The sequence below is a fragment of the Macaca mulatta genome, chromosome 11, assembly GCF_049350105.2.
Source record: "Macaca mulatta isolate MMU2019108-1 chromosome 11, T2T-MMU8v2.0, whole genome shotgun sequence".
Lineage (NCBI taxonomy): Eukaryota > Metazoa > Chordata > Mammalia > Primates > Cercopithecidae > Macaca > Macaca mulatta.
In genome coordinates this window covers 140009827-140032859 of record NC_133416.1, presented here as the reverse complement: position 1 = coordinate 140032859, position 23033 = coordinate 140009827, and the positions used below count along the sequence as shown (strand labels likewise).

Here is a 23033-nt window from a genome sequence, read left to right as displayed (position 1 = left end):
CCTTCCTCCCCACGCTGTCAGCATGTTGTGCTGTACGTCCACAGTGCTGTTGGGCTCATTTGGTCCGGTCTGCACCCCTCTTGGGATCCCAGCACCATGACTGGATGGTTTGTAATTTGCACACAGTGATGTTCACTCTGTAGCATACAGCGCTGTGGGTTTGGACAGGTGCATAGTGTGTGTGTCCAGCACCACAGAGCAACACAGAACAGCTGCAACCGCTTTGTCAGCAAATCCTCTCCCTACCCCGAAACCCTGGCAACCCCCAGTGTGTTTTTTGTACTATAATTTTGCTTTGTTGAAAATGTCATGTAAATGGAAGCATATGGCATATAGCCTTTTGGGTCTGGCTTCTTGGACCTAACAGATACACCTGAGTTTCACCACTTGGTTGTGTGCATCAGAACTTCCTTCTTTCATGCTGCCAAGTCGTGTCGGTTATGTGGAAAAGCCTCAGTTTGCCAATCCATCCACTCCTGGAGGGACACCAGGTGGTTTCCAGGTTTGGGCCGTCATAAGTGAAGCTGCTCGCTCTTCACTATCGTTTCTCAGGAAGGCTTCACCAATGACCAGTACCAGGAGCTGGCCGAGCCGTCCTCACTCACCTATGTCACCCGCTCAGAGAACAGCATCTTTTTTGAGGTTGATGGGCCCTACCTTGCCATGATTCTTCCAGCCTCCAAGGAGGAAGGCAAGAAACTGAAGAAGAGGTGGGACTCTCATGGCTTTTGTGCTTTAGAAAGTACATGGATTGAGATAGATTAAATTTAACCCAGAAAGGAGGTTGGATCAGGAGCCAGGATAGACACAGACCTGGGTTCTTGTGGTCTTACTGATTCCATTTGCACCAGCTCTGTCTGCCTGCTGCTGTATTCTGGCTCTGGCTACAGGCCCTTCAGTCATTTTCCTTTTAGAGAAGCAGTGGCCTGAGGGGGAGAGATGTTTGCTGCCTGGTGGATGACAAGTGGAGGGTTGGAAAGGGAAGAGGCAGGCAGAGAGGATGAGGCATAGCTGGTGGCTCGCCAGTGCTCCTTGCCACTGCTGTGCTTGCCTTTTTTTTTTTTTCAGGTATGCTGTGTTCAATGAAGACGGTTCTCTGGCTGAGCTCAAGGGCTTTGAGGTCAAACGCCGCGGGGAACTGCAGCTGATTAAGATCTTCCAGTCCTCGGTGTTTGAGGCCTTCCTCAAGGGCAGCACGCTGGAAGAGGTGTATGGCTCTGTAGCCAAGGTGGCTGACTACTGGCTGGACGTGCTGTACAGCAAGGTAAGGGCTGTACCCTCCATCCTCACCTGCTCTGAAGGATGAAGGACCCTGCAAGAAGGGGACCCCGTACTTCTTGGGCTCCTGGAGACCAAGGTGACTGAAGAACTCAGGGCCAATCCTGATGAAATCCCAAGACCTCCTGAGCACAATTATCCCTTGGAGTTCCCCTCAGCTTCTGCATCCAGGGACACAACTCTGTGAAGGAAACGTTTTTCTTTTTTTTTTTTTTTTGAGACGGAGTCTGGCTCTGTCGCCCAGGCTGGAGTGCAGTGGCCGGATCTCAGCTCACTGCAAGCTCCGCCCCCCGGGTTTACGCCATTCTCCTGCCTCAGCCTCCCAAGTAGCTGGGACTACAGGCGCCCGCCGCCTCGCCCGGCTAGTTTTTTGTATTTTTTAGTAGAGACGGGGTTTCACCGTGTTCGCCAGGATGGTCTCGATCTCCTGACCTAGTGATCCGCCCGTCTCGGCCTCCCAAAGTGCTGGGATTACAGGCTTGAGCCACTGCGCCCGGCCACGTTTTTCTAAATAGTGTGATAAGCCCGGCATGGTGATGCGTGCTTGTGGTCCCAGCTACTTGGGAGGATCACTTGAAACCAGGAAGTAGAGGCCACAATGAGCTGTGATTGCAGCACTGCACTCCAGCCTGAGATATTTGCTTATTTCTGTTACTTTGTATTTTTTATGTTTTTCAGGCTACATAACATTTTATCAGTTTACATACCGTAATTTACATAACTAGTCCACGATTATTTACTACCAGTTAGGTTTCACATTTCCATTGTTATACATGGTGTTGCATTGAACATCTCGGTGCATGTTTCCCAGGCACAGGCGTCTTGGGTAGAAGGAATACTAGAACAGTGCAGTGCTTTCCTGACTTGCTTTGCTGTGTGGGCTTCTGTTTCTTGGCATATTGTCTTGTATAGAGCGACACACATGTGCAAGGGAGCACTGGGGGTTTCACACAGAATATTCATGAGCCCAGCACCCCTTACAGGATGTGGGGGGGCCTGTGGTCAGGAACATGTGTGCAAAGCAGCAGCTCCAGCTGGATGTGGACGCCACACTGGAACTGCTCAGGCCACTTTCCAGGAGGCCGGAGTTTCTCTTTCCTCTCTTCTGGCTCTTCCTGCCCCTTCTTTCTCTTCCTTTCAAGGAGAAAAACTTCCTGTCTTAGGCAGAGCAACATCCTTTTCTGCAGCCTTGGTGCTCTTCAGTAAATTCTCCTTGATATTTTGTGCACAGTTTAATAAAACAAGCCAAGCCAGGCGTGGTGGCTCACGCCTGTAATCCCAGCACTTGGGAGACGTAGGCGGGCAGATCACTTGAGGTCAGGAGCTGGAGACCAGCGTGGCCAACATGGCAAAACCCTTTCTCTACTAAAAGTACAAAAATTAGCTGGATGTGGTGGCGCGTGCCTGTAATCTTAACTACTTGGGAGGCTGAGGCACGAGAATCGCTCGAACCCTAGAGGGGAGGTTTTAGTGAGCTGAGATTGCACCACTGCGCTCCAGCCCGGGTGACAGAACGAGACCGTGTCTCAAAAAATAAAATAAAAGCTAAAGTTTTATGTGTGTGTCTTTTAAAGTATTGCCACACAGGCATATGAGAGAGCTCTTTGAAATTGCAGCCTTTTGCGTCTCAGGCTAGAGAAAGGCATGGCCTAGAGGAGCACAGTCCAGGGTGAGTCCAGACTCTGCCCCTTGATTTCTGCAGTGTTTTATGCGTTGTCTTTCTCTAGGCAGCCAACATGCCTGACTCTGAGCTGTTCGAGCTCATCTCTGAGAACCGTTCCATGTCTCGGAAGCTGGAAGATTACGGGGAGCAGAAGTCTACATCCATCAGCACAGCAAAGCGCCTGGCTGAGTTCCTGGGAGACCAGATGGTCAAGGATGCAGGACTGAGTTGCCGCTACATCATCTCCCGCAAGCCCGAGGGCTCCCCCGTCACGGAGAGGTGAGGGCTCCCCCTGTCATGGAGAGGTGCGGGCTCCCCCGTCACGGAGAGGTAAGGTCTCCCCCTGTCACGGAGAGGTGAGGGCTCCCCTGTCACGGAGAGGTGAGGGGTTCCTTACAGATTTGGGCTGTGTTTAATACCAAGTTTGGGGATGGCATAAGTGTCCATCAACCAGAAATGGATAATTGTTATTTAGTAGGGAATGAGATACACTATACCAGAGTTCAAAGGGTTGAATTGCAGCTACAGGTTACAGCACTGACAGTTTGAAATCATGTTGGAGAAAAAAGCAAAAATCAGGTTGAAGGAAGACCCTTATGCCTCCATGTATGTAAAACTTAAAAACACAGAAACTGCTTTTTTTTTTTTGGTGGTTATATACAAATAGGACCAGTACAAATGCCTGCATGGGGTTGATGATAAACACCAGAATAAAGGTTGTCTTTACTTCTGTGTGAGGAGGGAATAGGTTGGGGTCACACAGGGCTTCACTCTAATCATCTCACACAGGAAGTCGAAGTGGCCAAGTGTTGGAGCTTGATGGAGCCGAGTGGATGCATAGTGTGCGTGTCATCTTTAAGTCTCCTTATGTTTGCAGTATTCACCACAGATGTTTCCTCCAGTGAAACAGAAGCACTGACGGTTGCCAGTTGCTTTGCTAGTGACATGAAAACAGGCTCATTCTTTCTAGAAAGCAGCCAGAGTCTTCTGTGTGTTTCTCAGCGAGGAACATGTAGACACAGTTATGAACGTGCACCTGTTTGCCTATATGCATGTACGTGGTTACTCAGTGAGAAACACAGACATGTTTACGCACACATGCACATCTTTGCCTATACGCATGCGCGTGGTTACTCAGTGAAAAACGTAGATGTGTTTACACACACACATGCATTTATGAGTATGCATGCACATGGTTACACCATGAGGAACATGTAGACATGGTTACACACGTGCATGTGTTTACACATACACATGCACGTGTTACCGAGGAACCTGTAGGCATGTTTGTGCATACATATGCACGCAGATGTGTACATTGATATTTGTGAACAGCTGTTACAAGTCCTTATTTCCATGTTCATTTGATAAGAATTATGATCAGATTTTGGGTGATTTTCACTATTACTGAGCTGTGTGCCTGTCTTCCTCACCCAGGGCCATCCCACTTGCCATTTTCCAAGCAGAGCCTATGGTGAGGAAGCACTTTCTCCGGAAATGGCTCAAGAGCTCTTCCCTTCAAGACTTTGATATTCGAGCAGTGAGTGCCAGTTGCATTTTCTACTCTTCAAAGTTTACAAGGAAAGCTAGACAGAGCAGAATATGTCTGAGTTGGATTATGTTTTTTTGTCTGGCGTCTTCACTCCTGACTTCCTCCTTTCTGATAAGTAATAGGTGAGGAACTAATAACCCTTTAGGGCAAACGGAAAACATGAAGTGCCTAGGGCCCTTTAGCTATTCTATTGGATGGACTAAGACCAGGGGTGTTGGCTCAGCCACCTACTAGCTCTGTGATCTGGAGGAGTCAGTGAAGCTCCCTGCCTTGGTATCCTCTGCTGTGCAGTGGGCACCTTTCATCATAGAGTTTCTGAGAGGATTAAATAAGACACAGCATTTAGCCCTGTGTTCAGCACGAAGTGAGCCTCACACATGGCTGCTGCCACCTACTATTCTCTGCCTGTTTCCTGCACACACAGATTCTGGATTGGGACTACTACATTGAGCGGCTGGGAAGCGCCATCCAGAAGATCATCACTATCCCCGCAGCCCTGCAGCAGGTGAGGGCGGGGTCAGCGGCATGGGCTGTGGGGATGAAAACCGTGCAGTCAGACAAGGATCTCTCCCTGATGGGTGTTGGCCTCACACAGGTAAAGAACCCAGTGCCACGCGTCAAACACCCCGACTGGTTGCACAAAAAACTGCTGGAGAAGAATGATGTCTACAAGCAGAAGAAGATCAGTGAGCTCTTCACCCTGGAGGGCAGGAGACAGGTGATGGTGGGGCCGCCGAGGCCAGGCTGGGCGGGATCCTCGTGACATGCAGGACACCAGGTTCCTTGCACTGCTGTGTGTGCTATAGTGAAGCACACTGTGTTCAAGTGTTGAAAGTGGACTTTTTCTGAAAACGTGCCCCTTGGCACTTTACTCTCTAACTCTGCATGTCACTCTTGTTAATAGGACACCATTGTGAGCCTCAGGTGAGGGCAAGGAACTGTCTCCTTATATGAAAATATTAGGGTGTACTAATTAGACTCAGTGCCTTGGGCAGATCACTGTCTCTTGAAGCCCCAGTTTTCTGAACGTGAAATGAATATCTTTCCTGTGGAAACACAGGACACAGTGTAATAAAAGGTACAGTGAAAGTCAGAAGAGCAAAAGGAAAATTCTTAAGTACTGAAAATTAGAAGTAAACTATAAATTAGAGCAGTATACAAACTCACATGATAAGAAAAACGTTCTTTGGCAGGGTGCTGGGGCTCACACTGTAATCCCAGCAGTTTGGGAGGCCAGGGTGGGCGGATCACAAGGTCAGAAGATCAAGACCATCCTGGCTAACACGGTGAAACCCCGTCTCTACTAAAAATACAAAAAATTAGCCGGGCGTGGTGGCAGGCACCTGTAGTCCCAGCTACTCGGGAGGCTGAGGCAGGAGAATGGTGTGAACCCAGGAGGCAGAGCTTGCAGTAAGCCAAGATCGTACCACTGCACTCCAGCCTGGGTGACAGAGCGAGACTGTCTCAAAAAAAGAAAGAAAGAAAAAGGTTCTGAGATGGATTGGATTTTAAAATTTAACTGTCTCATTTGTAAGAGTTATATATATATATTCTTTACGCCCCTCCCCGAGACGGAATCTTGCTCTGTCTCCCAGGCAGGAGTGCAGTGGCTCAATCTTGGCTCACTGCAGCTTCCGCCTCCCGGGTTTAAGCAGTTCTCCTGCCTCGGCCTCCAGTGTAGCTGGGATTATAGGAGCACACCATTATGCCTAGCTAATTTTAAGTTTTTTAATTTTTTAAAATTTTTAGTAGAGATGGGGTTTCAACATGTTGGCCAGGCTGGTCCCAAACTCCTGACCTCAGGTGAATGCACCCGCCTTGGCCTCCCAAAGTGCTGGAATTACAGGCATAAGTCACTGCACCCAGCCAAGAGTTAAATTGAAAAGATAGGACATAGAAAAAGCAAAAGGACTAAAAAATATGCATACCAGGTAAATGTTAACCAAAAGAAAGCTGATGCAGCTGTATTAATACCAGACAAAATACTCTAAACCAAAAGTATTAGGAAACATAACGACGGTTGTTAAATAATACTGAAAGTCACAATTCTCTGGAAATATATACTAATTGTAACAATGTAGCTTCACACTAATGTAAACATTTACCTAATTATAAGAAGAATTTACCTCCAATCAGTTTGGGAGATGTTGACATCCCTCCCTCAACTGATAGTTGGAGCAGACCAAAAATCAGCAAAAATATGTTTGGAATGACACAATCAACTAACTAGATTTAGTCACTAGCTATAATACATTTAGTGAACAAATGTAGTCTTGCACTAAAATTAGAGAATACCTATCCTTTTCAAGAATACATAAATTAGTGACCATATATATACCACAGAGTAAGCTGCAGCCAGTTCTAGATAACCTAAATACAGACCATGTTTGTATGTGGTAAAAAACCACATAAATAACTTGTGGATCGAAAAAGTCATAGAACTTAGACAATACTTGGAACTAAATGTAAATACACTATCAAAATTTGTAGTATGCAGTTAAACAGGACTTGTATACGCATTTATATATCTAAATGCATATATTAGTAAAGAAAAATCGAAAATTAAGTTTCCAACTGAAGAAGTTAGAGTACAACAGATCCGTCAGAGGAAGTAGACAGAAAGAAGTTATAAAGAGTTATAAAGGTAACCATGCATGGTGGTACACACCTGTAGTCCTAGCTATTCGGAAGGCTGAGAGGCAGGAGGATTGCTTGAGCCCAGGAATTTGAGGCTGTAGTGGGCTATGATGGCACCTATGAACAGGCACTTCACTCCAGCCTGGGCAACACAAGGAGACCCCAACTCAAGAAAGAAAAGAGGCTGGGCGCGGTGGCTCACGCCTGTAATCCCAGCACTCTGGGAAGCTGAGGTGGGCGGATCACAAGGTCAGGAGATCGAGACCATCCTGGTTAACACAGTGAAACCCCATCTCTACTAAAATTACAAAAAATTGGCCAGGCATGGTGGCGGGTGCCTGTAGTCCCAGCTACTGGGGAGGCTGAGGCAGAAGAATGGCGTGAACCCGGGAGGTGGAACTTGCAGTGAGCTGAGATCGTGCCACTGCTCTCCAGCCTGGGTGACAGAGCGAGACTCCGTCTCAAAAAAAAAAAGAAAGAAAAGAAAGAAGTTACAAAATTGAGCCAGAATGAGTGAAACAAGCAATACAATTAAAATGTTGTTCTTTGAAAAGACTTAGGAAATAGTCACATCTTTTTCTTTTCTTTTGAGACAAGGTCTCATTGTGTCACCCAGGCTGGAGTACAGTGGCACAATCATGGCTCACTGCAGCCTTGACCTCCCGGGCTCAATTGATCCACCGGCCTCAGCCTCCTGCATAGCTGGGACTATGAGCGCACACCACCACGCCCAGCTAATTTTTGTATTTTTTTGTAGAGACAAGGTTTTGTCGTGTTGTACTGGCTGGTTACATGTTTTTCAGGATGGAGTTTTTTATTTTTATTTTAATGAAAATAGACATCATTATAGATATAGTAAAGACTTAAAAAATGGAATGATTCCCATTTTCTGCTAAACAGTTGGAAAACATAGATGGAATGGACAGTATCCTCAAGTTATGCACTGACCTAAGAAGTAATGAAAACCTGAATAGAACTTTAACCATCACAGAAATTGACACTTACAAAGAAACAGGCCGGGCGTGGTGGCTCATGCCTATAATCCCAGCTTTCAGGGAGGCAGAGGCGGGAGGATAGCTTGAGCCCAGGAGTTCGAGACCTACCTGCACAATATGGTGAGACCCCATTCTCCACAAAAAGGAAAAAAAAAAAGACGGAAAAAAAAAAGAGAGACAAAAAAAAAAAAAAAGTGTAAAAGAAACACCAAACCCAAATGATTTTTAAGAGAAAAAGGAAAAAAAACACTTAGCTCATTTGGTAACCTTGGCAATCCTTGTTACTTTGGTAACATAATTGAAAACAGGAAAGGAAAGTTACGGGCCATGAACAATAGATGAAAAAATATTAACATACATGAACAATAACGATATGACCAGCTAGGACTTATGCCAAGAATAGCAAGCACTGTTTAATTTTAGAATCTGCCAAGTGAGTTTTTCTTGAGAGAAATCCACTAATTCATCATTAAAGGAGAAAACTCATAGGATCATCTCCAGTAGATGCAGAAACAACATGTGGTAAAACTTTAACATCTGTTCATGATAAAGCTTTGAACAATCAAAATCAGAATAGATGAGATATTTCTTAACCTGATAAAGTGTTTTCGAAACCTAACAGCAGACCTCACACTTAACCACAAAATACTGGAAGCATTGAAGTAAGGAGTAACAAAGGGATGCCTTTTAACCACTGCTTCTGTTCAAAACAGTTTGGAGATCTAGCCAGTATAATTAAACCAGAAAAAGAATTGAATTTTAAGGATTGAAAAGGGAGACATCAGCTTATTATTTACAGACGATATAATTTAACAGAAAATGTAAGGAAACCTAGATTTTGTGTTAACTAATATGTATTTCAGCAACAATTAGATACCAAGGTAAGATAAAAATCTGTAGCTTTTGACCGGGCGTGGTGGCTCACGCCTGTAATCCCAGCACTTTGGGAGGCCGAGGCGGGCAGATCTCACTGTTGCCCAGGCTGATATTAAACTCTTGGGCTCAAGTGATCCTCCTGCCTGGGCCTCCCAAAGCACTGGGATTACAAGTGTGAGCCACCATGCCTGGCCTATACACAACTTTATTGAACATATAAAAATTTACCTAAGTAACAAAAAGAGGTACCATCTTTACAGATGCAAGGACTCAGTATTAAAATATGGCAGTTTGCCCCATATTAATTCATAAAATTCAGTGTAATTCCAATAAAAAATCTGTAAAAAGCTTTTTGGATAGAACTTGACAGATGAATCTTAAAATTCATATAAAGAGTAAGGATAAGAATAACCAAAGAATTTTGAAGAATAAGGAGGGCATGTTAATCTTACTGTGTAACGAGACACGCTATCATGGTGTCTTAACGATGAGAGGAGAGCAGTAGAGCCGATTGGGAGTCTAGAAACAGACTCTCCTGGAAGCTGGAAGTTGGAAGTTGGAAGTTGGTAGGTCACAGAGGAACCATTACAGATCGTTAAGGAGAGAGTGGACCACAGTGAGTGATGCTGGTAAAAATGGTTTTTCATATTTGAAGAAGTAAGTTGCTGGTATCACACTGAGTGTAAAACTAAGGCTGAGTGTGATGGCTCATGCCTGTAATTGCAGTGCTTTGGGAGTCCAAGGAAGAAGGATCAGTTGAGCCCAGAAGATCCAGACCAGCCTGGGCAACACAGGGAGGCCTCATCTCTACAAAAAAAAAAAATCTACACAACAAAATTAGGAATGGTTGTGCATGCCTGTAGTCCCAGCTACTTGAGAGGCTGAGGTGGGAGGATCACTGGAGCCTGGGAGGTTGAGGCTGCAGTGAGCCAAGATGACACCACTGCACTCCAGCCTGGGTGACAGTGAGACCCCTGTGTCTTAAAAAAGAAAAAAGAGAACAAAAAGCTTTGGTAAACAGCTCAGGAGACTGTCGTTATGATGCTGGGGTGGGAAGGGCTTTTTTAAGGCACATGTGAAAAACATCACAAAGGGAAAGAATGATCAATTAATTAAAAGTTAAATCTTCTGTAGTCTGGGACAAGAAAGGCAGAATGTCGGTAATTGTTGACATTGGTGATAAGAGCATGGGAGCTCGTTACTGTGCTTTTGTATATGTTTGAAAACTTTCCTGATAGGAAGTCAACACACACAAACTTATATGTAGCACAGAAGTCACCATGAAACAAAGGCCTCAGTCACATTTTGAAGAGGTTTAGAATGTACAAAAGTTAGAAATGGCTCATAAACGTGTGTTAGCTGTCTATTGCTGCCTAACAAATGACCCCAAAACTTAGCAACTTAAATGCACCTGTGTATCCGAGGGCTCCACTGGAGAAGGACCCACTTCCGAGCTCCCTCCCATGGGGATGGCAGGACTTGGTTCCTCCTTGGCCTTTGTCTGGACATTATCCTTAGTCCCCTGCTCCATACGGCTCTTCACGGGATAGCTCACAGCATGGCGCTGGCTTTTGAGAGAGTGCCAGCCAGACAGAAGCCACAGTGTTTTATAGGTGCACTCAGGAGTGGCATTCCGTGACTTTTGTTGGAGTCTGTTCATCAGGGGCAGTCACCGGGTCCCACCCCCACTCAGGGAAGGAGTCACACAGGGTGTGAACACCAGGAAGTGGGAGTCGGGCCATTTTGGGCGTTGCCTGCACAGGGCCATGAAGATGTTTGGCCTTACTATTGATTAGGTAAATGCAGCATGATATATTTAGATAGCAGGTCACACTGCAAGCAAGTAAGTGTGGTGGCATCAAGTATCAAGATTGTAGGAAGTAGAAAATCCCTGGTGCTAGAGGTGGAGGTGGTGTTGGAGGTGGTTGTTCTCCGGGACCAGGCAACACATAACAGAGATGGTCGCTGAGTCGCAGTTTGTAGTTTTGAAAAAGTAGGCACTTGTCATTCTTCATTTGCAAAGTCCTGGGTAGGCAGGCTGATGTGTTTGTATGATGGAACATTTTACATCAGTTACAATGAACGAATCATATGTACGTGTTTCACCTGGTGTCAGTCTCAAAAACACATGGCTGAGTAAAGAAACAAGTTGCAGGACCAGGCGTGTGGCTCACGCCTGTAATCCCAGCACTTTGGGAGGCCGAGGTGGGTGGATCACTTGAGGTCAGGAGTTCGAGACCAGCCTGGCCAGCATGGTGAAACCCCATCTTTACTAAAAATACAACAAAAAATTAGCCGGGCTTGGTGGCAGGCGCTTGTAATCCTAGCTTCTTGGGAGGCTGAGGCAGGAGAATCGCTTGAACCCAGGAAGCAATGTTGCAATGAGACGAGATCACGCCATTGCGCTCCAGCCTGGACAACAGTGAGATTCTGTTTCAAAAAAAAAAGGGAGGCTGGGCACAGTGGCTCACACCTGTAATTCCAGCACTTTGGGAGGCCGAGACAGGCAGATCACGAGGTCAGGAGATCGAGACCATCCTGGCTAACACGGTGAAACCCCGTCTCTACTAAAAATACAAAAAAAAAAAAAAAAAAATTAGCCGGGCGTGGTGGCGGGCACCTGTAGTCCCAACTACTCGGGAGGCTGAGGCAGGAGAATGGCGTGAACCCAGGAGGCGGAGCTAGGAGTGAGCCGAGGTTGCGCTACTGCACTCCAGCCTAGGCGACAGAGCGAGACTCTGTCTCAACAAAAAAAAATTTAAAAAAAGGAAACAAGTTGCAGTCAGATGTGTCCCACATGTTACTATTTAAGTTAAAACTTACAGCTGTGGCATGTCTGTGGACATGTGGTAAAAATTTAAAGGTGTGTGGGGGCAGACAGAAGAGGGCTGTACCCATTATTTGCAACATTTTCTTTCTTATAAAAAGAGCATACTGGAGCAAACATGGCAAAATGCAAAGATTTACTTATTGGTAGTCTTGAGTGACATTTTATTTTTCAGTTTGATCTTTTCACTTTCTTTTTTTTTTTTTTTTTTTTTTGAGACGGAGTCTTGCTCTGTTGCCCAGGCTAGAGTGTGGTGACGCAACCTCTGCCTCCCGAGTTCCCGCCATTCTCCTGCCTCAGCCTCCCCAGCAGCTGGTACTACAGGTGCCCGCCACCACGCCGGGCTAATTTTTTGTATTTTTAATAGAGATGGGGTTTCACCGTGTTGGCCAGGATGGTCTCGATCTCCTGACCTCGTGATCTGCCCACTTCAACCTCCCAAAGTGCTGGGATTACAATAGTGAGCCACCGCTCCCTGCCTCACTTTGTTTTTGTTTTTGTTTTTGTTTTGTTTTGTTTTGTTAAAGAGGGTCTCACCCTGTCGCCCAGGCTGGAATGCAGTGGCGCAACCTTGGCTCACTGCAACCCCCACCTCCTGGGCTCAAGTGATCCTTCCACCTCAGCTTCCCAAGTAGCTGGGACCTCAGGTGCACACAACCACGCCCAGCTAATTTTTCTGTGTTTTGTAGAGATGGGGTTTCACCATGTTGGCCAGGCTAGTCTCAAACTCCTGGCTCAAGTGATCCGCCCACCTCAGCCTCTCTAAGTGTTGGGATGACAGGCGTGAGCCACCACCCCCAGCCTTCACTATTAAAAGTTCAATAAACTTGTATAAACAAACATCCTATTTCAGGTGATACACTTATGTTAGATTTCGAGAAGTGGAATTTGTGGGGATGAGGTCCTGAGATTCTTGTTTGCCTGTTTTTATGAGGCAAGGTTTCACTCTTGCCCAGGCTGGAGTTCAGTGGTGTGATCATGGCTCGCCACAGCCTCCGACTCCTGGGTTCAATTGATCCTCCTGCCTCAGCCTACCAAGTAGCTGGGACTACAGGCACACTACCACGCCTGGCTAATTTGTAATATATTTTGTAGAGAGAGGGTCTTGCTGTTACCCAGACTGGTCCCAAACTCCTGGCCCCAAGCAATTCTTCTGACTTGGCCTCCCAAAGTGCTGGGATTCCAGGTGTGAGCCACCCTGCCCAGCTGGAGATCCTGAGATTTAAGGCTTCACTGGGTTTTTGCAGGTCACGATGGCCGAGGCCTCAGAAGACAGTCCGAGGCCAAGTGCTCCCGACATGGAGGACTTCGGCCTCGTGAAGTCGCCTCACCCAGCAGCCCCTGTCGCTGTGAAGAGGAAGCGAGTTCTTTGGGAGAGCCAGGAGGAGTCCCAGGACCTCACGCCGACTGTGCCCTGGCAGGAGATCTTGGGACAGCCTCCCGCCCTAGGAACCACCCAGGTAAGGCACACGGTTGTGACACTATCTCTAAGGGGTCTGCTGCAAAGCCCAGGGAGCCCGAGATGCGTCCTGACCCCTAGGGAGGCTGCTTGTGAGAAAGTCGTGGCGGGCATTCCCATCTCACCACTTGCACATGGGCTGTGCTCACCATCCATCCCAGGAGGAGTGGCTTGTCTGGCTCCGGTTCCACAAGAAGAAGTGGCAGCTGCAGGCCCGGCAGCGCCTTGCCCGCAGGAAGAGGCAGCGTCTGGAGTCAGCAGAGGGTGTGCTGAGGCCTGGGGCCATCCGGGATGGTCCTGCCACGGGGCTGGGGAGCTTCTTGCGAAGAACTGCCCGCAGCATCCTGGACCTTCCGTGGCAGATTGTGCAGGTGTAGACCTTGATCCAAGGGGAGGGCAGTGGCTCTGCTGATGGCCCAGGGATGGGGTGTCCGGCTGGGCCCTGAGGTCTGGGATGGGAGGATTGGAGTGGGCCTGGAGTTTCCTGCCCATCGTAGGGAGGCCTAAGGCCCTGTGCTGGGAGCTGGAAGCTACCTGGGAGGTGGCCCTGTGTGTGGGTTCCAGTGTGTCCTGTGACGTGCTGTATGTCCGTGTGGCCTTTCAGATCAGCGAGACCAGCCAGGCCGGCCTGTTCAGGCTGTGGGCGCTCATTGGCAGTGACTTGCACTGCATCAGGCTGAGCATCCCCCGTGTGTTCTACGTGAACCAGCGAGTTGCTAAAGCGGAGGAGGGCACTTCGTATCGCAAGGTAGGGAGGCAGCCGGTGCTGGTCTCTGCAGTCATCTGCCTGGGCAGCCTCTGAGGTGGCTTTCCCGTGATCTAGCGTGGCCTTGAGCCTCCATCTCCTCAGTACCTTATGGGGATGTTGTAGGAATTCCTCAAAACAATGTGTGTGAACACTGAGCGCAGAGTCTAGGGCAGAGCCAGTGCTGGGGATGGAGCTGCTGGTGTCCTTGTCACGATGAGCTTGTCTGCCCGCGAGGTCCATGTCGCAGGGACAAACCGAGTGGCGTTTGTTAGAGGTTGTGAACTCTGTCTCCATCGGATGTTTGGCTGTTAACAGCTTTATTGGGATGTAAAGTTACATGCCATCCAACTCACCCATTCAAAGTGCACAATTCATTGGCTTTTAGTGGCATGACTATTGCCAGTCAATGTTGACATTTTCTTTTTTTTTTTCTAATTTTACTTTGATTTCTGGGATCCATGTGCAGAACGTGCAGGTTTGTTACATAAGTAAGCATATGCCATGGTTGTTTGCTGCACCCATCACCCCGTCACCTGGGCATTAGGCCCCACATGCATTAGCTGTTTGTCCTGATACTCTCCCTCCCCTCGCCCCCTCCTTCAGATATTTTCATCACTCCAAAAAGAAACCTTGCATCCCTTACCTGTCACCATCCTCCCCCAGCCGTCAGTAGCCACTGATCCACTTCCTTTCTCTGGGTTTGCCTGTTTGGGCATTTGATATCAATGGAACCCTACAGTAGATGGGTCTTTGTGCTGGGCTCCTCCCACCTGCAGAAAGTCTGGGGTTTTCATGTGGCCATGAGTACACCAAGGCTCTTAGGTGGCATCTCGGCCCAAACCCCCCGTTGTTAATCTGTCAGCTCAGCACATTTCTTGACTGGATGCTGTGAATCACGTAAGAAGTGACGTGTAGCTGGGGCGATGAGGTGTGCACGTTTGTACCTACACAAGGAGGTTTTCTGGAGAAGGTGAAACTCGATTCCAGCCAGGTGATTCAGTAGAATGTGCATCTAGAAAGTAGATAGATGCAGAGCCAGGTGTGGTGGTTCACACCCGTAATCTCAGCACTTTGGGAGACCAAAGTGGGTGGATAAAAAAGGAAAGCGGACACAGAGGCATCGAGACCACAAAGAACAGGTGGGAGTGTGGGATTTCCACACCTTCCTTCAGATGCGTGGTGCTGTGGCGCTGCAGCTGCCTTCAGATGCGTGGTGCTGTGGCGCTGCGGCTGCCTTCAGATGCGTGGTGCTGTGGCGCTGCGGCTGCCTTCAGATGCGTGGTGCTGTGGCGCTGCGGCTGCCTTCAGATGCGTGGTGCTGTGGCGCTGCGGCTGCCTTCAGATGCGTGGTGCTGTGGCGCTATGGCTGCCTTCAGATGTGTGGTGCTGTGGCGCTGTGGCTGCCTTCAGATGCGTGGTGCTGTGGAGCTGCGGCTGTGTAGAAGTGCCCTTACTTTTGGGTTGCTTTTCTTTATGACTGTCAGCTCATCTCTGGAGGGAGGCTCTGGCACTGTGTGAATATCCTGTCCTCGACATTTGACTGGATGGTGTCAGCATCCATGTCTCATGGGGTCCATGGGGCTCCAGGATAATATCTTCTGATTCTGTCCCCCGTGTATATTAGCTGTTTCCTTTATAACGAAGAGCTTTGTGTAGATCAGGTGGAAGTGAACTCTAGTTTATTCCTTAAAAAACAAGATACGAGGCCGGGTGCGGTGGCTCAAGCCTGTAATCCCAGCACTTTGGGAGGCCGAGACGGGCGGATCACGAGGTCAGGAGATCGAGACCATTCTGGCTAATAACACGGTGAAACCCCGTCTCTACTAAAAAAAAAAATACGAAAAACTAGCCGGGCGAGGTGGCGGGCGCCTGTAGTCCCAGCTACTCAGGTGGCTGAGGCAGGAGAATGGCGTGAACCCGGGAGGCAGAGCTTGCAGTGAGCTGAGATCCAGCCACTGCACTCCAGCCTGGGCGATAGAGCGAGACTCCGTCTCAAAAAAAAAAAAAAAGGCAAGATACAAGAGGTATGACACACTAAGGGTTTTTTTTTTTTAAAGCAAGAGAAATGCTTTTTCCCTTTAAATTATTTTTAATTTTCAAGGTAGGGCATGGCAAATGGGTTTATTCCTTTTACTTTCCCTCTCTTTTTAAAATGTTACTATGGATTTGTGGATTTTTGTTTGACTTTTGTTGTTTTGGTTTTTGAGATGGTCTCACTCCATCACCCAGGCTGGAGTGCAGTGGTATGATCTTGCCTCCCTGCAGCCTTGTACTCTTGGGCCCAAGCGATCCTCCTGCCTCTGTGTTTCATGTTTTAAGATCAGTTGTAGCCAAATCCCGCCCAACACACACGCGTTAGGTATGTTAAGGTGCACGGCAGGCCGTCACCTTATGTCGTTGATAGGTCCTTAGAAACTGCAATTTTAAGTGAAATGACTTTAAGTAAAATGATGTATGATGAAACAGATTTTTTTTCTTCCCGGAAACATTGTAATGAAACTGTGTTGGCCAGGCACAGCGGTGCATGCCTGTAATCCCAGCAATTTGGGAGGCTGAGGCTGGTGGATTGCTTGAGCTCAGGCATTCGAGACCAGCCTGGGCAACATGGCAAAACCCCTTCTCTACAGAGTTTTTTAAAAATTTTATTTATTTTTATGTATTTGTTTGTTTGTTTGTTTTGAGATGGAGTTTCTCTCTTGTTTCCCAGGCTGGAATGCAATGGCGCGATCTCAGCTCACCACAACCTCCGCCTCCCAGGTTCAAGAAATTCTCTTGCCTCAGCCTCCCGAGTAGCTGGGATTACAGGCATACACCACCACACTCAGCTAATTTTGTATTTTTTAGTAGAGACGGGGTTTCTCTGTGTTAATTAGGCTGGTCTCGAACTCCCGACCTCAGGTGATCCGCCAGCCTGTCCTAGGATTACAGGTGTGAGCCACAGCGCCTGGCCCCAGAATTTTTTTTTTTTAAAGGAAGAAACTGCGTTGAACAAAATGATGTTATTTGAGGACCTGCTATACGTCACTTCACTTAACGTCGCAGTTTCCAAGTATCCATTGATGTTGTTAAGTGAGGACTTACTGTAATTTACATATAGTTAAGTGCAGATTTTTAAATATGCAGTTGATTGGGTTTTTGGACACATGACTATGTCTGTGTCGCCCACACCCCCACGCAGGTGCAGAACATTTCCATCACCCCGGAGGGTGCTTTTGTCCCCCCGTGCAACCTTCTGCTGGCCTGATTTCTGTATTTCTGTAACTCTGTGTGACTTTCTAGAGCTTCATATTAACGGAGCCAGACAGTAGACTCTTTGGTGGTCAGTATCTCTTTGAGACTCAACTTATCCCAAATTGGGCTGGCCGGATCCCTTCAAGCTGGCACTTGAGTCCTTTTGGCATGCCCTGTTGGTATTTGAACACTTCCTTGCTTTCTGGCCACTAAGAGAGGCCAGGTTCACTTTGAACTTCTAGACATGGAATTAGCTGTTCCTCTAAAGAGCCTGAGCCTCGTTGAGAGGTTATGTTGAGAAACCAAGTCCTCTCCAGGACTCCCCCAGCTCCCCCAACAGGGAGCTAGGGTACCTCTCTCCAGCTCTCCTCTCCAGGATTCCCCCAGCCCACCATGCAGGAAGCTAGGGTGCCCCTCTCCAGCTCTCCCGGACTCCCCAGTTCCCCATGCACATACTCTGGCTTCCCCAGGGGCTCTCTTTCCATTCCTCTGACTAGGAAAATGTGACTTATCTCAGTTTTTGCCATCTACACCCTCAGGTTAAACCCATGAGAGAATGGAGGAAGAGGAACTGGGAGCCTCCCCAGACCATATTGACTGCTGCTGTATTCTGAGAGCTCTTGTCTATTATCAGAGGCTGCAGGGTGCTTTTCAAAATTGCATCCAGAGGCCAGGCACGGTGGCTCACACCTGCAGTTCAGCGATTCAGGAGGCTGAAGTGGGAGGATTGCTTGAGCCCAGGAGTTTGAGACCAGCCTGGGCCTCATAGTAAAGCCTCCTTTCTACAGAAAAATGAAAAAGCCACCCGTGGTGGTGTGTTCCTTGTCCCAGATACTCAGGGGGCTAAGACTGGAGGACCGCTTGAGCCCAGGAGTCGGAGGCTGCAGTGAGCTGTGATCACACTGCTATACTCCAGCCTGGGCAATACAGCGAGACCCTGTCCGTGAAAAATAAATAAATAACATAAAAATTACGTCCAGAGTTTTTAGTTGTAATCATTGACAAAGGTGGACTGTGGCATGGTGGGTGTGCCCCATCGTTAGGGGCACTGGAAGTCCTAGGACTCGGAACAGCCTGTGCATGTATGTGTACCACAGACATTACCACCTACGCCCTGTGACGAGATCATCATTGTATTCTCACCAGGTAAATCGGGTCCTTCCTCGCTCCAATGTGGTCTATAATCTCTATGAGTATTCAGTGCCGGAGGACATGTACCAGGAACACATCAACGAGATCAACGCTGAGCTGTCAGCACCAGACATCGAGGGTGTATATGAGACTCAGGTGACTCCCCAGCCACCCTCGGCTGAACTAGGGGAGGCTCCAGCAGGGTGGAATAGAGGAAAGAAACCCGCCCAGGGTGTGGGCTGGAAAACAGCAGTGATTGTGGACTCGTGCCCACAGGTGAGGTGAATGTCAGCAGGGTGTCTGCCAAAGGTGACCTGTGGGCAGTGGGCCGGGCAGCTGCAGGGGCACAGCCACATCCCAGGCAGGAGTCACGTGGGCAGCCAGAGCCCCCCCATCCAGCCCTTGCCAGCCTGTCTGCCCGCCTCTTCCAGGTTCCGTTACTGTTCCGGGCCCTGGTGCACCTGGGCTGTGTGTGTGTGGTCAGTAAACAGCTGGTGAGGCACCTTTCGGGCTGGGAAGCAGAGACCTTTGCTCTTGAGCACCTGGAGATGCGCTCTCTGGCCCAGTTCAGCTACCTGGAACCAGGTATGGCCTGCACCAGCCGCCACCATGTGCCTGCCTCCCAGACATCTTGGGGTGAAGGTCTTGTTTTCTTCTGCAGGGAGTATCCGCCATATCTACCTGTACCACCATGCACAGGGCCACAAAGCGCTCTTCGGGATCTTCATCCCCTCACAGCGCAGGGCGTCCGTCTTTGTGCTGGACACTGTGAGTCCTGGGCCCTCCATGGCAGCACATTGGTTGGAGCAGGGTCTGGGGAAGGAGGACATCTCCCAGGGTGCCCGGGCCCTCCAGGTCTTGTCCTCAAGGGCCTTTGCCCATGAGTGCCTGTCGTGATTGAATTGGCAGTGCCATGGCAGTGGTGGAGTCTGCCCCAGGGCTGCCCCCACTTCCTCCCACACAGGGTGAGGCTGACACGGTCTGCGTTTGTCTAGGTGCGCAGCAACCAGATGCCCAACCTTGGCGCCCTGTACTCAGCAGAGCACGGCCTCCTCCTGGAGAAGGTGGGCCCTGAGCTCCTGCCGCCCCCCAAACACACCTTCGAAGTTCGGGCAGAAACTGACCTGAAGACCATCTGCAGAGCCATCCAGCGATTCCTGCTCGCCTACAAGGTGAGGGTGGCTGGGATCCTGCTGTGTGAGTCACCTCTCCTTTGAGGCTGGGCCCACCTGGGTCTTTTCTTCCATTGTGCCTTGACCCAGGAGGAGCGCCGGGGGCCCACGCTCATCGCCGTTCAGTCCAGCTGGGAGCTGAAGAGGCTGGCCAGTGAGATTCCTGTCTTGGAGGAATTCCCGCTGGTGCCTATCTGTGTGGCCGACAAGATCAACTATGGGGTCCTGGACTGGCAGCGCCATGGAGCCCGGCGCATGATCCGGCACTACCTCAACCTGGACACCTGCCTGTCGCAGGCCTTTGAGATGAGCAGGTGAGCGCAGCACTGTCACCTTGGGCCAGTGGTCCCCAGGCAGAGCCGGCCTCAGTGGTCTCTGTGACCCGGCAATGTGCCCTGGCACTGAGCTGTGCCCTGGCGCCAACCTGTGCCTCAGTGCTGACCTGTGCCCCGGTGCAGGTACTTTCACATTCCCATCGGGAACCTGCCAGAGGACATCTCCACGTTCGGCTCCGACCTCTTCTTTGCCCGCCATCTCCATCGCCACAACCACCTGCTCTGGCTGTCCCCTACGGCCCGCCCTGACCTGGGTGGAAAGGAGGCTGATGACAACTGTCTTGTCATGGAGTTTGATGACCAAGCCACTGTTGAGATCAACAGTTCAGGCTGTTACTCCACAGGTAAGTGGGCAGGAGGACGAGGTCCACGAGACCTGACTGGTGTTTCTGTCATTCTGTGACATCTTCTCCAGGCAAGAGTGCCCGAGGATGGGCTCAGAGCTCGACCTCGCAGGTCAGAGCTGAAGCTGCAGGAGACAGTCCTGGGGTCAAGGTCCAGGTGGGGCCTCCTGTGCCCTCGGGAATCTGAATAGCCTGGCAGGTGTGAGGATGGGTGTGGGCAGGTCTGATGCTGGTTTTGGTGGTGGTGGTGGCTGGAGTCAGGCCCAGGGGGCTGGTGGTGCAGGAGCTGGCAGGATGCTGGCTGAGCATGGCGTCTTCCTGTACAGTGTGTGTGGAGCTGGACCTTCAGAACCTGGCCGTCAACACCATCCTCCAGTCTCACCACGTCAACGACATGGAGGGGGCTGACAGCATGGGGATCAGCTTCGACGTGATCCAGCAGGCCTCCCTGGAGGACATGATCACGGGCGGTCAGGCTGCCAGTGCCCCAGCGAGCTACGATGAGACAGCCCTGTGCTCTAACACCTTCAGGTGCCACCCTCTCCGGGAAGGAGTGTTACTAATAGAAGGGTCTTATCCTTTGCCCTTAATTTGGAAAGCTAAGGTCTAAGACAGTGTCCCCTGGGCTTCCCTTAGTCTTAATGGCAGAGCCAGAGACCACTGTGGCGAGTTTCCCATCTTCAGTCTGTTGTCTTTACCACCATGTGGGTCCAGCCTGGTCCCTGGCGACTGTTCCATGTGCTGCCTCTGACCTCCCTGTGGCCAGAGGTACTTCACACAAAGAGCCTTTCTAACCAGGGCCACTTTTCGACGTGACCAAAGGTACATCATAGGGATCTCCAGCCGGCTCTACTGAGTATGATGTGCGAGGCATCGGCACTTAGGTGTCAGGAGCCATCGTTCTGCCACGGAGGTCATGGTTGAGGGTCTAGAGCCGTCAGTCTGCCGCAGAGGGTGTGGTTGAGGGTCAGGAGCTGTCGGTCTGCTGTGGAGAGCGTGGTTGACAGCAGCTACTTGCAGTACCCACCAGTGGTGGTTCATACTGGGGAACGCTTGCTGTGTACCAGGAGGTGGGCCAAGCACTTCACATTCTGCCTCTGTCCCCACAGCAGCCCAGGGACAGGGAGCGGTTATTGTCCATTTTTCAGATGAGGAAACTGAGGTCAGAGGGGCTGGCTTTGTGGTCATACCACAAACAAATGGAAGGGTTGGCACTCAGAAACAAGTCTTTCTAATTCTAGAGCCTGTGCTCAGCCATAGTTTTAATGACCACACAGAAGGGGAGAGGGAGCATGTCAGAGCTGGGAAATGAGGCCGGGAGAGGACTGGTGGAAAGAAGCAGGGAGGCAGTTGGGAGCCCGGAGCAGGGTCTTGGCAGAGAGACGGTAGGCCAGGCCTGAGAGGTAGATGGAGTCCAACAGCAGATCCCCAAACTGCCGCTCTGGGGAACGTGGGGTTTGCTGAATTGTTGAAGAGTTGGTGATGAAAAGGAGTTTTAGGAATGGGACTTGGACCTCTGTAGGTTCTCCTGTAACATTCTGTTCTTGACCCCATTGAAGTTCCCACTTCTTCAGTAGGGTGACGTGCAGTTTTGGAACCTTTAGCTGAATTGGGGTTCCAGTACCAGAGCAGCTGGCATCTCTGCCCTACGGGAAGTGAAGGGGGCCAAACGGGGCGTGTACAGTACACTGCCCAATGCCTAGCTGTCTGGCCTGTGACCAGGGCCCCCCACCACAGGAAACTTGTTTACACTGGCACACGCCCTTGTGGCTTTTGTGTGGCCTGTGTCTAGGTCCCACCTGCCTGACCATTGCTTCGGTGTAGGGGCCCAGCCTTGTGTTCCCCCTAGCGTGGTAGGGAAGACCCAGCCCAGGGTAGCCCCTGCCTCTTCAGAGGGAAGGCACAAAATCAGTCACCACCGCAATAGGGAATAAGTTCAAAGATGTGTTCCTTACATCTCCTGGGCAGGGAGGGTGCCGTGAGTAGGGAAGCCATCCTCCCTCCCAGGGCCATGCAAGGCAGGCACAGGGAGAGTGCCCAGGGCAGCTGGCCGTGTGAGAAAATGGGGTGTAGGCATGCGTTAGTTCACGGGCAAGTGCCTGAATGGTCCATTTAAAGGAAGTGGCAGGAAGGCAGGGCCCAGCCTGCTAGGCGGGAAAGAGTCCTCTAAGTTCTTGTCTCTGACTGACCGGGGCCATGTGGGTGTGGTGGTGTTTTGTTCTGTTTTGTTCTTGTTTTTTGAGTCAGAGTCTTGCTCCGTCACCCAGGCTGGAGTGCAGTGGCGCCATCTTGGGTCACTGCAACCTCCACCTCCTGGGTTCAAGCGATTCTCCTGCCTCAGCCTCCTAAGTAGCTGGGATTACAGGCGTGCACCAGCCCAGCTAATTTTTGTATTTTTAATAGAGACGGGGTTTCACCATGTTGGCCAAGCTGGTCTCGAGCTCTTGACCTCAGATGATCCACCCACCTCGACCTCGCAAAGTGCTGGGATTACAGGCGTGAGCCACTGCATCTGGCCTAGTGTGTTCTGATGTGTAGGCAGTGGCTTTGCTGTGTCCTTCCTGTCAGGGGCCCCAGCCCGTCGCACACTTGCTGCCCCGTACTGTACTGCCCTCCCATCCTGCTTCAGAACACACAGAGTTTGGGTTGTGTTGAGGGATGTGGCAAAGCCTGAGCTAGTTTCAGGAATGAACTGGAAAGAAACAGATGAGGCATGAAGGTAAAGGGATGAAATTTGGACAGTGACTTAAGGTGGGGACAGTGAGAAGGGGAGGTGACAGTGACG

The 23033-nt window shown here is 49.7% G+C and overlaps 2 protein-coding genes across 12 annotated transcripts in view; one reads left to right on the top strand and one right to left on the bottom strand.

Annotated features, from left to right (window-relative positions):
• The window catches only part of PXMP2 (peroxisomal membrane protein 2), a 58136-nt gene extending 39349 nt beyond the window's left edge, over window positions 1-18787 (bottom strand). Inside the window, exon 1 of the mRNA XM_077952383.1 lies at window positions 18784-18787. The gene's annotated coding sequence lies outside the window, so the exon portion shown is untranslated. The remainder of the gene's footprint in view (window positions 1-18783) is intronic.
• Window positions 1-23033, top strand: part of POLE (DNA polymerase epsilon, catalytic subunit) — a 63988-nt gene that overhangs the window by 26403 nt on the left and 14552 nt on the right. For 6 of the 11 annotated variants that reach the window (XR_013401713.1, XR_013401715.1, XR_013401711.1 and 3 more), the window contains exons 24-39: window positions 553-710; window positions 1069-1264; window positions 3006-3220; window positions 4379-4481; window positions 4918-4998; window positions 5089-5211; window positions 13076-13288; window positions 13449-13658; window positions 13892-14035; window positions 18413-18673; window positions 18829-18982; window positions 19059-19165; window positions 19393-19569; window positions 19660-19883; window positions 20028-20248; window positions 20575-20779. Coding sequence is in view for 4 of the 11 variants with exons in the window: in XM_077955907.1 (XP_077812033.1) it covers window positions 553-710; window positions 1069-1264; window positions 3006-3220; window positions 4379-4481; window positions 4918-4998; window positions 5089-5211; window positions 13076-13288; window positions 13449-13658; window positions 13892-14035; window positions 18413-18673; window positions 18829-18982; window positions 19059-19165; window positions 19393-19569; window positions 19660-19883; window positions 20028-20248; window positions 20575-20779 (2792 nt within the window). In the remaining 7 variants the exon portion in view is untranslated. The remainder of the gene's footprint in view (window positions 1-552; window positions 711-1068; window positions 1265-3005; window positions 3221-4378; window positions 4482-4917; window positions 4999-5088; window positions 5212-13075; window positions 13289-13448; window positions 13659-13891; window positions 14036-18412; window positions 18674-18828; window positions 18983-19058; window positions 19166-19392; window positions 19570-19659; window positions 19884-20027; window positions 20249-20574; window positions 20780-23033) is intronic. The other 5 variants (XR_003720918.2, XR_013401716.1, XR_013401712.1 and 2 more) reach the window with 1 other exon arrangement.